At 30.6% G+C, this 14,173-nt stretch overlaps 1 protein-coding gene across 3 annotated transcripts in view; it reads right to left on the reverse strand.

Annotated features, from left to right (window-relative positions):
* Positions 1–492: 492 nt before the first annotated feature.
* LOC143189116 (uncharacterized) overlaps positions 493–14,173 on the reverse strand; it is a 45,825-nt gene continuing 32,144 nt past the window's right edge. For all 3 annotated transcript variants that reach the window (XM_076393799.1, XM_076393800.1, XM_076393801.1), the window contains exons 2-8: positions 11,187–11,264; positions 4,355–4,457; positions 3,003–3,124; positions 2,244–2,379; positions 1,988–2,175; positions 1,330–1,446; positions 493–1,175 (exon numbers count right to left, since the gene is read on the reverse strand). In XM_076393799.1, the coding sequence (XP_076249914.1) occupies positions 1,123–1,175; positions 1,330–1,446; positions 1,988–2,175; positions 2,244–2,379; positions 3,003–3,124; positions 4,355–4,457; positions 11,187–11,250 (783 nt within the window). In that variant the 5' untranslated portion in view covers positions 11,251–11,264 and the 3' untranslated portion in view covers positions 493–1,122. The remainder of the gene's footprint in view (positions 1,176–1,329; positions 1,447–1,987; positions 2,176–2,243; positions 2,380–3,002; positions 3,125–4,354; positions 4,458–11,186; positions 11,265–14,173) is intronic.

Here is a 14,173-nt window from a genome sequence, read left to right on the forward strand (position 1 = left end):
TCAAGACTGAGCAACGATAACGAACTTTGATCGTTTCTTCAGGAAGGAGGTGTGCATTAATGCATTAATACGACACTGGATATTCTAAGAAATCGGTCTGGTGTCTGGTGGTATGTTGCGACGATTGTTATATTTACATTACAAGGGGTCACGTTTACATTAGAATATGGGTTATAGAGAATAGGTACATATGTGCAGTGTATGTAGTGTATTATCATGTACTTGTTAATTAAAATTGAACTAAACTAAAACCAAAGTTAATTAGAGTAAACATGTTCCACATGTGTACACAAGTGATTGCAAACTTAGAATTCCTAGTGACATATTCTTATTATTTGAAAAGCTTAAGGGTATTAATAAGTCACACAGTTGGCAGAAACAGTGAATAGCACTAATAAATAATTGTTTTTAAAATGCTGATGATGTCAAAACTTGTGGTATCTTTGTTGAAGCTAAGCTAAACTTATAAAAATATCAGAAAAGATAAAGACATTTAAATGGTATAAATATTTATTTTATATATATTTTTATAAAGATATTTCTATTGTATAATTAAAGCGTTTTATTGACACCTAATTTGTCACCTTATTATTCATTTAAAGTATCCATGTTTTGTAGTTTTAATTTTATCATGAATATGCTCAGATATCTTATATAAGTTGTTGTTGTTGATGTAATATTTAACTTAGGCAACTACAAAACTAGGTACACAATTAATGCTATTAGAATTTAGTTAGTTCACAATTAGGACATTCTACATGCAATAATCAGAATGGAATAACAAAATAAAAAAGGGTGTATTTACAGTGTCAGGTTTTTAAAAACAAAAGTTTGTCATATGAAATTAATAGCAATTAAATAAAATAAAAAAAAATTGCAAGGGTTATTCTACGCAAAATGGGAAATTGCAAGAAAAAAAGGGCTGCCACCAAAAAGCCAAAATTAACACAAAGAAAATATAAAACAGAAATCATAAATTAGATTTGTACTCACCTATAACACTTATCACGTATATAAAAATAATACAAAACAAAATAAGATTATTTAAAGAATATAGTACAAATATATTACAGTCTTTAATAAAATTTAAGTAACAATTTTGTAGTAAAGATTTGTCTTCTGTTACAGATGGAATGTGCTGGCAAGATAATAATGCACTAATATGTAAAATAACCCTGCAAAAAAAATCTATTTCAGTTTACAGCTTTCGTAAAATAAATTAAATCTATTAGACAATATACATTTGTTCTTTGTTTGGATTGATTTGTTGTTTTTTTTATTTACCATTCGAAATCGTTTTAATTAGATAATTTTTGAATAAGTCTGTACCTATTTGCTTCAAACCCTGAGTAATTTGGTCAGTGATTGAGGAACCTGAACTTTTTTGTGGGTACTGATAAGGATTGTAGTTGTTCTGGTAACCTCCCGGGTATTGTTGGTAACCTCCTAAAAATGAATATTATTTTCTATTAAAAACTTATATCTACAATAAACAAACAATTTCTCTTTAATTACAAATATAATAAACATAAACAGATAATAAGTTTGATAACCATATCTTTCAAACTAATTATTTATATTAATTAGGTATTAATTACTTATCGATCGCAAGAAATCAGTGAACTTTGACGAGCATGTTGTGTAGCAGGATTATAGGCATGCTTCCATAGTATTGCCAATTTTATGTTGTGGGAATTGAGGATTAATAAATCAAACATACTTACTAAACAGCTGTTCTTTAAAAATACAATGGCGCCTTTACTGTTAATTTTAATAATTTTGGAAATATCATTTTGGTGTTTCACAAGGTTTGTTTTAGAAGTAAAATACATCTTAACGTTAACGCTAAGCCAAAGTTACACTGTTCTTTAATATAATATAGTTATGTTAAAAGCATCTTGTTCGAGTATTATTCAGCTGCTATGTTATTTGGAAAATAAAACAGAATAGAGGGACTTTTTAAGATTGACACATTTTTAGCTATTACCTTGATTGTATCCTCCTTGAGGATATCCTTGATAGCCACCTTGAGGGTATCCTTGATAACCGCCTTGAGGGTATCCACCTGCTTGACCAGGATATCCACCTGATTGGCTAGGATACCCACCAGATTGTCCTGGGTAACCGGATCCAATTTGACCACCCTGATATCCAGAACCACCTGGATATGCTGGCCTGATAAATTATATTTATAATAACATAGGGTATATTATATAGTATAATAAAACGATTAAATAACTAACCGGACATTGGGCCTTGGTGTAGTTTCCCCATGTGGTATTTGAGGATATATATTTCCATTATTGGCTGGTGGTGCACTGGGGGAGTCATTATTTACAGGTGAGTTTGCTGAATGGGTATCATATCCTACATGACCAGCTATAATAAAAATCATCAATACATTATATTAATTCTTATATTCATTATTCGTTACGAAAAAGTTAATTATACAATCATCGTATTACAATTATTCAAAGATACTCAAAGATAAATTAAGTGCCTGCTATTATTAATCTCAACAGAATTCAGTTAGAGCAAGTGCAGGTTTTCGAGTATTTAGATATATAGAAGAATAAAGAATAATAATATAGAAGAAGAAAGTGGTATCTACTGCTGAAGTAATGACATAAATCAAGAGATGCAGATTAAGATGGCTTGGAGATGTGTGTCGAATTCCCTGTATAGTTCTGTGGTGAAATCGACCTTTTGGATGGAAGATGCAGCTCACAAAAAAAAATAGATGAGGACCATAGAAAGCCATCTTAAATTAGGAGACTAATATTGTTCAAGGCCAGAATGGTTATGACAAATCGCTAAATATGGTTCAACAACAGCGTAGGGAAGCAACAACAATAACAACAGCGTTGCGGTAGAAAAGTAGACGTTTTCCTCGTTCGCCGGCTATGGCTTGACTAATTAAGATAGTTATTTTTCTTCTATTATCAATTAATGTAGCTTGATCCTTGCTTATCAGGCTAGAATTTTTTTTTGTTTCAACTTACATTTCGATGCATCTGCAATACATTTTGGATGGCCGCCATCCATTTGGCATACTTGACTTGGTGGGCAAACAAAATTGGCACACGTTCTTTCTCCCGATTGGATTTTCTTACAAGTTGGATACCTAATTACAAAATTATAGCATTTGTTTCAAAATGATTACGGTTCTTATTTTGATACAAACAAAAGCAAACATTTATGTGTCCTTTAAGTTACAAATTATTCTCTCAAGTAGATTGTTTACGAGAATTTTTTGGAGTTTTTTGCATGTTTTTTTATTAAAATGGATACATTTGAATACACAAATTTTGGATAGATTAATCTTTAAGCAAGTTGGCAAAAGTTTATGTCACCACAAAAGTTTATGAATTGGTACCTTCTATTGCATTGCAGCGGATAGGTAAATATGGATGTGCTCACACATTTCTTGATGATGACCCATATAAAGGATAGCAAGAAACCGAACACAGATCGGAAACGTTTGAAAAAGTATCATGCACTTTCTTAAACGGGTATAGTGTGGAAAGTGTATAGCATAAATAATTAGAGATGTAAAAGCTCTATTCAAAATGAGTGGCGTACTTGCTGAATGTTGATTGAAAGCAATATGCAAACGATTTTCAATTAACCGATTCTATAGGGAAACTATTTGTTATTTTGGATGAGACATGGGTCTACCACTGCATGCCAGAAATGAAACAACAATTGAAGCAGTTGACGCAAACCTGACCAGCATGTTTTGAGATGCCAAAAGGGATGCTATAGTTGATTATCTTAAAAATGTTACAGGAGACATGGTGCACGTTTTGCTCGGTTCTCTCCTCTGTTATCCTGATATAGCACTGAACATAACAATGATATAGCACTGCACATAAACAATCTGTGCCCAAACATGAAGAAAATTGATTTTGAAGGCACTTTGTATCCAAAGTTGAGGAAGTTGAGAGGGTCGTACATATGTATGCCACAACCTCTCACTTTCGGCAAGCAATAATGATATTGGAGAAACTCTTGGCCAAGTATGTTGATGTTCCGCGGTCTTTACTGGCGATTCTGAGATTTTTCACTTTACCCTCGTATATTAGTTCAAATATATAAAATGTTTTATAGTTATCGTGAATAATACCGGAAGATAAAATACTGGTAAGATATGAAAGTTCTGCTAGAAAAAATTCGCGACAGAAAAATATATTAAAATTAAGTGAAAAAATTGATACTAAGTAAATTGATGACGAATATTTGGAGAAAATAAGTTATTCATAATGATTTGCAATCAGTAATACTGCAGTGATTTATTACAAAATTAATTATAATTAAAGTATAATTGTCATTTTAGATAGTATAATATACTTACTGCCCACACTCTCCTTGTCTTTGATAATACGAACATGGATCCGTTTCCATAACACACTTTTGGTTTGACGGACAACCTATATCTTTACATGATCGGCCATATTCTTAAAAAAAATAGAAACGATAAAAACATTAGTAGCCATTAAAGCAGTTTTACTAGGCGTCCATATATCATAATTATTCCCTATTTCATACATAATTATACATTTTATTAAATAAAAAAATTGCTTCCACCTTGACCTTCAAAACGTGCCACTGATTTGCATAAGTTAAATCCTTTTATAGTCGTCTTACTATCGTGTGGTTGTTCTTCCTGTTGACTAGATAAATTAGTTGCGCAACAAAAATCAGAGTCAGTGTACTATCAAAATTGATTAATGGATAACATTTTAAGAACTTGTTTGTTACAAACGGGATGTTTCTCTTTCAAATAAAAAACGAGAAAAAAATTTTTTACAGACATTTAGTTTTTTCATTCTCAGATGATTATGTCGGTGAACACTCTGATTCCAATGATAACTAAGCTGTTACTAATGGGATAATCAATATACGTACAATTTTAACACACCAATTTCTATAAGGACGGAAGGCTGCAAGTAGGAGAAGTATAATACACCTGTCAGTACAAGGATCGTATAGCCTTCTTGTACTTTGCTAGGTGATTCAGACCAAGACTCACCTTTTTATCCTGTAAACCTGATTTATTCATACATGAAAAATCGACTAATCCAACAATCAGTATAATCGTTTATGCAGATGACCCTACCTTCTTTTTATTATGTATGGCTTAACTACTATGATAAAATAATATGGCTCACCGTAAACTCCCCTCTACTGAGACTCAATTACTAGCTGAGAAGGCTTCCTATTCTTTAGGCTTAAAAAGTTGGTTAGATTAAATCCAGAAAATTAGATTAATGCTTAATGAACTTATATGGTTCTTGGCAATGATGATCTTATTTCTATAAACCCACCAAGATAAAAAGATTGGAAGTATCCAAAAATCCAAATCCAAAAATAAGATGAAACAGGGTGCCATTGGTCTTCCAACAATACGACATCAATAATAGCTTAATTCAATCCAATTCCGCTGAACTATAAGCGTGCACAAGTTACATAATTTGCAACGATATACTGATTGGTAATTAAGAAGAGTGTTCGTACTTTTCCATCATCAATAATCTCTTATCAACATCATCATCCAAACTACAATGTCGACTCAAATACAATTTCGACTCAACTCAAATAACTAAATTTTACACGTTGAAGCTGAACAAGACTCACAAAAAGCTGATGAATTGGCAACATGTAATTATTATATAAACAATTTTTAGTTTAAAAAGCTATAACTTGATTTTTATGGTTAGTTACTAATAATGAAATGATAGTAAAAAGAAGGCATACATTTAGGGATATTGGTTTATTAGACAATTATAAAGCATATTTGGATTTATGGGGTGCAAAAATAGCGTTGCACTAACATACTGAACTGACTGCAAATCTAATCCTGCTACAGTGTTTTTTGATTAATTGCTGTTGTTTATCGCTACGTAACTAACGAAGAATTTCAGATTCACCTTGAAATTAAACGGATTTACGAAGTTATTCATGATTTGGCTTTATAACATGAAATAAGATTACTAAATCACAGCAATGTGGAAAGAGAACTGACAAGAAATCAGAAGATTGAAACGAGCCAAACCTCACGAATTTGTATGTAAATTTAAAAAAATTTAGATTTAGATTTAGACCAAATAGATGACAAACATTTAGACCAATAAAACAGCCAATGCATGCGTCCTAGATGACGTCGAATATACTGCCAAATGCAGTTTGTAAAACTGTAAAAGATGATGAATTGGCAACATGTACTTTTTATATAAAAACTTTTTAGTTTAAAAAGCTATAACCTGATTTTTATCGTTAGTTACTAAAAATTAAATTATACATTTTAATAGGATAGCCCGTCTTGTATAGTGCTGCATTGTTATATCCTCAATCACCATTATCATCATCAATATGGTTTATATTATCTTCGGAGTATTGTGGAAAATAGCAAAGAATTAAAAATATTATATACCTCTTGGTTCAAAATATTCACAGTTTGTATATATTAGAAAGAACTTTCTCTGTGACATTTGTTCAATGAGACAATTTTTCATACAAACATTTTTAAATTATGTAAGTATGCGGATTTGGATAGAGTTGTCAACATAACAAGTAAAATGTAAAGATATTAATAAGTATGTGTCATTTTATTGTACTTTAAGATTACCTGCAGATTATTGGTGTTAAAAAAATTCTTAATAAAGATTATGTGCGAATATATCTAGAGTTTCTCACAGTATTTATAAAATTTATTTAATTAAATATGCTATATTTAATAATTTATTGAAAAATGAAACAATATTGGAAATAAACCAAAATTCTTAGAAATAAGATTTTTGTTGAAATAACATCTGCCTTAAAGATATGGTCAACATTTCTTTAATAAGAAAAATAATCTCGGATTTGAGGTTTTAATTTCACGATTTTATCATACATAAATATTACTGCGGTTTAACTTAAATTAAATGCTACAAAATATTTTACGGTCATATTTTAACTATTAGAACTAAAAAACAGATATATTGATTGAAAAATATCTTAACACACTCCAATTAGAACGATATTTTACATTTTATTGAAGTTAAAATTTTATAGATATTTTTATCATATATTTTTGGCATCTTTGAATAAACAGTTTAATTTATAATATCATTCGAAACGTGGCGTCTGAATACCGTGGTGAGAAAAAATATGACATATGATCATAACTTATCTGAATTTTAAAAATTGAAAAATTAGAACTGATTCACTATACAAATAATCAAGTTTCAAATATATTTTGTAAATACTTTAAAATATAATATTAGATCTAAAAAAGCCAAAAGAAATCAATGATATTTTCCAATAGATGGCTTTAATAAATTTATACTAGATGATTAGTTTTTATTCGATAAATGTGAATGTGCAAGCGAAGCACCCGAAAATGCAAATATTGTTTAACGTTCTGGTACTGTAACTTCTGGTATTGCTCATCAAGCCCTAAATTGAGTGCTGTTTGATCCCGTTTCAGTAATTCCTATATCAATGTGGTATGCTATAGCTTTGGAAGATCAACAGTGGAAAATGTGCAAAAAGTCGTCGAAATGGCCGAGCCTGATCGTTATATAAGCACTGTTTTTATTGCACAAAAACTTGGTTCGGAGTGATATGAAAAAAGGTTGCATACAAAAAGGATCTGGATGTATGGGTACTACTTGAGTTTAATGGAAAAGCTAATGGATCTAATTTTCATCTGTGAATCGCTGGTTAATTTCAATAAAAACGATTTATTTCTGAAAAAAACGTTAGGCGAAAACGGTTATGGCCTAAGGAGCGAATACTTATTAAAACATATATTTGCATGTGAAATCTTAATGCTAGTGTTATTATATGCTAGATTATTGAAGAAGATCTTACTAATGTAGCGACCGTCAGATGCTTCGAATTTTCCCGCAATTATCAGCAGCCCACAGATCTACTCGAGGCGTTGCACATACCTGAAGTTAGCACCCACGGTGAGGTGGCAACAAGTGGTACTGACAGAGGGTACGATGTGGCAACCTCGGGTGGTGAAGCTAGGGGATGACGCGACGCCTCGACTTTCTTTCCGTTCCCGACTCTGAGAGTGATCAGACGTGCCACTGTTCGTAACATCTGAAGGTAACTCTGCCACGTGCATTTCTTTATTTTTATATTCATATAGTGTGATCTTGTTTAGTGTATAATATCTGGTTTAGTGTTTACTATCTCGTTTATTGTTTAATATCTGCTCGTAAAAAATTAATATTTCTTCTGCATATAATTATAATCCATTTGTGCGAAAATAAATCATCGAAGATATTGTCTTTATCTAACCGCACCTGTACCCTAAACTAATATGGGTTTTAATCTTTTAAAACTAGAGTTTCAGATTATGCCACACCAGGAATGTGAATATTGATTGTTATCTGTGATTATGATGAGTATCACAGTTGGACTCCTTATCTAATAACATGTCCTAGTAAAAAATGGAATGTACTACTAAGAAACATGTTCATGTCCCGTTTTTATAATTTTCTTGAAAAATAAACATTATGATTTAAAATATAATAATATAATCCTTCCTTAATTGTAATCTTAAAATATAAACTTTCAGAAGTTCAGACAAAATGTGAAAACAATGACGTTGTGTCGACAGTTTCTGTTATATTAATTTGTAAACAATTCACTTACAGTGTACAATTTCTTACAGTTTTGATTGAACCGAAAGTCAGCTTAAGCAGCCTAAGAAGGCACAGCATTTAAGTTAATTTGAATTTTTGTAGTTCATACAGTTTCCAAAAAGGTATAGCTCCAATAAATGGTATGTATAGAAAGTCCATGAGGAACTAGCTATTATAATCAGCTATAAACTAGCTATAACCAGCCTATAATAAATGAAACTAGCAAGCAATGAGCAGCAACTAGAAGATAAATTTAAAGAACAAAGACGTCGAGAAGATAGTTATTATAAGGCTTTAAAAGGGCAGATAATATTGGGAAGGTACAGACCTGAAATGCTTGTGGTCGTTCAACAGTTCATTTAATTGCTGTGATTGGTATTTTCCAGAGCAACTTGTTAATAATGTAAAATGTAATTCTTTTATCAGATTAAAGCCACTATTGTTTCTTAATGCGCTTATTTTTCACAGTCAATTCACAATAAGTTATACTAGAACGAACAAACAATAATAGAACTGCATCTGGAATATTACTATTCCTTGCATTATACTATAGCCCTCAGATATAGCCGAGATTCTTGGAGTTTGTAGCTAGGACCGTAAGGGTTACGTAATATAACATATATTCAGGATATATTTATTAAAAAATATCTCCAGATAGAAAACTACAGAAAATAATAAACTATATTGCATTCCTTTGCTAATGGCGGTACATTCTTTTCGAGTCGATCAAGTTAAAACTACAAAAAATCTAGAATATTTCGATTTTATCTTTATATTTTTATTTTATCTCGAGTTTTCGATTATATATCACATTATCGAATATGATAATGTATCACATTATCGAATATGTATCATCATATGCTAAAATGTAATGATAATAAGAACAGAGACGAAAATAATTCTTGTTGTGTTGGAAGTAGTCAAGTCATTAATGAGGTTTGTCCAACAAGAATAGTAGCAAAAATTGTAGTAATTGGTAATTATTGGACATTTATTTTAAACATAATATATTTTAGTAATGATTTAAATTTTATTTTATAGGTAAGATGTAGCTAGAATTTGTTAAGAGTGAATGTCAAAGAATGTGAAATTCAGAGAGTTACAGAAGAATAAATTAGAAAGAATTTTGCTAAGATGTAAGAACAGTGCACAGTGATACTATGAAATAATTAAATTTACTAACAAAAGTAGACCTGGATCAAATAAACGAAATATAAAACTATAAACGACTTAATAATAATATTCTAATGATAAGGAACATACAATGCATTATTATATAAGACTATAGGTAAATAAATTATTGTTTTGTAAAAATAATGATGTATTGACCGAGATATCTTTCAGCTTAAAAGTACGATCATTCGGGTCTGTGGATGAAGAATAGTAGCAAAAATTGCAGTAGCACTCATTGTTGATCACATTTGGATATTTCTTGGAGAATTTCATTGCTTTCATATATAGTAGTGGCTTTTTTCGTTTGGTTTAAATTGGCTGGATTTGATCTAAACGATATTGGCCTTTTTTCATATTATATGTTTATTTATATGGCTCCTGGAGTTTATGTTAATTCTTCAAATATGTAAATTAATTTAAATATGATGATTTTATAAAAATTGAAAGGCATTAGAAATTATTTTCTTCAATAATTTTTTAAATAAAATATAAAAAAGTTTCAATATTTATTTCCCTCCTTATATATAGTTTCAACATTAAATCAATTATATATCAAATTTGTGTATATTTATTTATAAAAAATAATTTATATATAAAAAAAAGTAGATGAAGCCGTATATACGCAAGCGCCAGACATAGAATAAATGGAGTCTAGTAAGCGCATGCGCTAAATCCGGAGGGATTTGTTGAATAAATGTATCCTCATATATTCACTGTGTGTGGATAAGTTATCGTGGCGACTTATTCAATGCACGCATAATAAGAAATGTAAATTTATATGTGAAATATTTGAAACATTCCGTGTATAGTTGAGTGGTACTAATATGCGTTTATGGCTTCCTTGCAACTAGGTATATTGAATCATTAGTTGAAAGTATTTTCGAGTTTCAATTTATTTTAGAACAAAGGCTTATTTAATAAGTAATTTCCAAACATATATTTTTCAATATTGTCTTTTGTAATATTTTTTATATAGTAAGACTTATCTGCTCTGTACAAATATAGTTGACACTAGTATTAGTATAAATAGTATTGATTTATACACTAAATGATTAACTAATAATAATATAAAGACTTAATTTAATAATAATTTCGATGTTATTTATAAAATAGGACAAATATATACTATATTATTATTTTAAGAATTATTGCAAGTAAACATATGATCATATATGTGGCGTTAACTTGATAATTTCGTTTCGTATTAATATCAAGGTGGCATTGATTACATTATGTTAAAGGTCAATTTATTTAAACCGTTTACACCAAAATTCGAAAAACCATTAAATTACTAATTCTGGCGATGATATTTAGAACTCGGCAGATTAGTTTACATTGATTGTAAACAGATAATGAATAGTTTCAACTTACTTGTGTAGCAATCTCCTTCAAAGGCGAACGTCAGCAAAGCGGTAAATATCAGCAGCGAGTTCATATTTACCCGTCTATCTGAAACAGAAGCAGAAAAAATAAATCCGACTCTATTAGGGCTCAAACCTTAACGTAAGAACTTAAACAAGATCCACTTAGCACTTAATCCAACAAATATTTATTGATTATCGTCGAACGAATCGAGTTAGCGAACTTCTCCGTTGTCGTAACAGGTTACGTAAACCTCTTAACGTCCTTAAAAGGACTGCAGGACATCAGCCGTAATGATTGCCAGCAGGAGATGGTGCGTAATCAGATTATGAGAAATTTATAGATAGAGAGACAGAGATGGGGGAGAATGTAGTGCCGTACTGACCCTATCTAAATAACTTACGTTTAATGTAGTTCAGTTATGGAATTATTAAGGGACGATTATGTTATCTTTGCTCCTGTATGCTAATGCTCCTTCGTACTAAATTAAGTGGAAACGGAGGTATTTTACGAAAAAAAACTCATTATGGTTAATAATTTTCCGTAATAATATTTTAATAGTAAGATAATTTATTCGTTCTATTCTTTCTTCTAACTATCTTGGGATACAATCAACAGTTATAGATGTAGTTCAACTTTATTTTTTGATTAAAATTACTTTAAAGAAGGAATAGAGTAAAAATATAGCAAAAATATATAGGAATAAATATATAGGAATAGAGAGAAAATATAGCAGACATATTTAAATCAAAGAATTGTATTGGTTAGTCCGGAGATATTCCCAACTTGATCTACATTTAGAGATATTAGTTTATTAGACAATTAAAGCATATTTTGATGACCTTGAAATCAAACGGATTTACGAAGTTACCCAAGATTTCGCTTTATAACATGAAATAAGGTTACTAAATTACATAAATGTGGAACGTGATCGGGCAAGAAATCAGAAGATTGAATGAAGCGAACCAAATTTCACAAATTTGTATGTAGTTATTCCAATAAAACAGCCAATGCACGTCCATCGAATATACTGCCAAATGCAGTTTGTAAAACTGTAAAATTAATTTCTAACGACTAACTAAGTTAAAAAGAGACAGAATGCTGTTTGATGCGTCAGAACATATAACCTAATCAGTCTCAAAAATTGGATTTGTGTTGTTCCTGGTCGACACTTGTCAAATGTTATAAAATTCTTCAAAACGTTAGCAATAATAATTAGAGTTTACAAACTGGCGAGCATTGTAATCCAAAATTCTACGTTAATATTTAACATTGCGACGTGTTGGCGTTATACATTTTAATGGCGTGAATTGGCTGTTTTATTGGATAGACTATAAGTGCAACCCTTAACTTTAACTTAAGTATTCTAATTTTCATTTGGGAAATATATACTGATGTATTTATGCCTCATTCGTCTTGCTTGTGTATTGATGCAAGTATAATAGAACAATACGTTAATTTTATATATTAATATTGTGCTAAGCGTATCTAATGTACGATGTAATGAAAGAAAACTTCAGCCTATTTAATTTTTAGTGACTAGAGGTATTATTTAACGTGAGTTCTAAACTATAAATATCGGACACTACTATCGGTACTATTTTTTACAGTTCAGTAAAAAAGCAAATAAAAATTAATTTTTTCCTTGTAATTGGAATCTTGAAGTTTTGTAGTCATTATATAAACTATATTATATTTTATATAACAGCTTACCTGTCCGTTTAAAAAATATTCAGTGAATTGATAATTGAAACGATCTGGGATCTTTGTTGCATCCTGTTAATAAAGTCCCCTTATAATCATAATGTTAGTCCAACTTTGTAACGAAAATTATTTATTCGGTTGCATGCGTGAATGGGAACGTTTGAGATAGTCTATCTTGGTAATATTATATGCAGTATTATTGGGTATATTTTCGACAAGGGATAACTATTATAGGTATGAATATAAATCGTTTAGAAATACGATAAAAACCTGTTAATAGTTTTATTAAGATTTAAAATAAAATTGATTGAAAAAAATATCAATTTGGTGTTATTAGTAAGTTCAATAAGGCGTTATGAGCCGTTGGCTGGTTGTGGATATTAGTAAAGTGTCGGTTTCAGAATTCAGTAGCCGGTATTACGTCATTCTCAACCTTACATTTTACATATAGAAACAAATTTAATAGCCATACTTTCCTAAAACTTTTTTTGTGCGTGGATTGTGAGATCGGCACCGGTGAGATAAAAGGCATTGATTTGACAGCAATGACATTTTTCCGAATCTAATCATGCGTAGCTCGGAGCGAGAAGCGACTGGTATTTTATATTTTTGCCGATCATAGATATTTTAGATTTTTAGATAATTTTGCTTATACACAATTATAAAGATTGGTGCTCATAGTGGAAATGGCACTCGTGACGTTGTTTTTTTGGTACTAAGTGAAGTGAAGTGCGCCGACTGTGAAATGAATATTAAATAGCTTTAAATTGAAATTACTAAATATTAAAATCCATACAAATAGATAGTTCTAATTGAAATGTATGTTAAAATTATTTTTAGTGCATTTGCTAAATGTCATTAGCTTGATATTTTAGAATAATATGATATGATACAAATTCTGAACTTTAAAATTATGGAAATATATATTTAATTGAAATACATTTTCAAAGCCCAAATACCCTTGAGTAAATGAATGACGTTTTATCACCTTCAGATCTGGAATATGTGTATGCGACGAAGTCATAAGAAACGTCGGTCGAATTGGAGACCTAGGTACGTAACGTTATCCAGCCATGGAATTGTTGCGGTGTCGATCTTAAGTTGCGAGATGCGCAGTGTGTAACACTTCTTATGGAAAATGACGGCCTGGGTTCTCAGTGGGTTGATTTGCAACCTCCAGAATTTGAACTACCTGACCGCATGATTGAGCCCTGAGGCCGTGAAGAAAGAAACGTACTCTTTTCTCGGCAGATCAGAAATAAAGGTTAAATAAGGCTGGGGCCAGTGAGGAA

This window comes from Rhynchophorus ferrugineus, unplaced genomic scaffold (genome assembly GCF_030347505.1).
Source record: "Rhynchophorus ferrugineus isolate W39M unplaced genomic scaffold, kcgeb_rfMv2 rfM1, whole genome shotgun sequence".
Classification (NCBI taxonomy): domain Eukaryota; kingdom Metazoa; phylum Arthropoda; class Insecta; order Coleoptera; family Curculionidae; genus Rhynchophorus; species Rhynchophorus ferrugineus.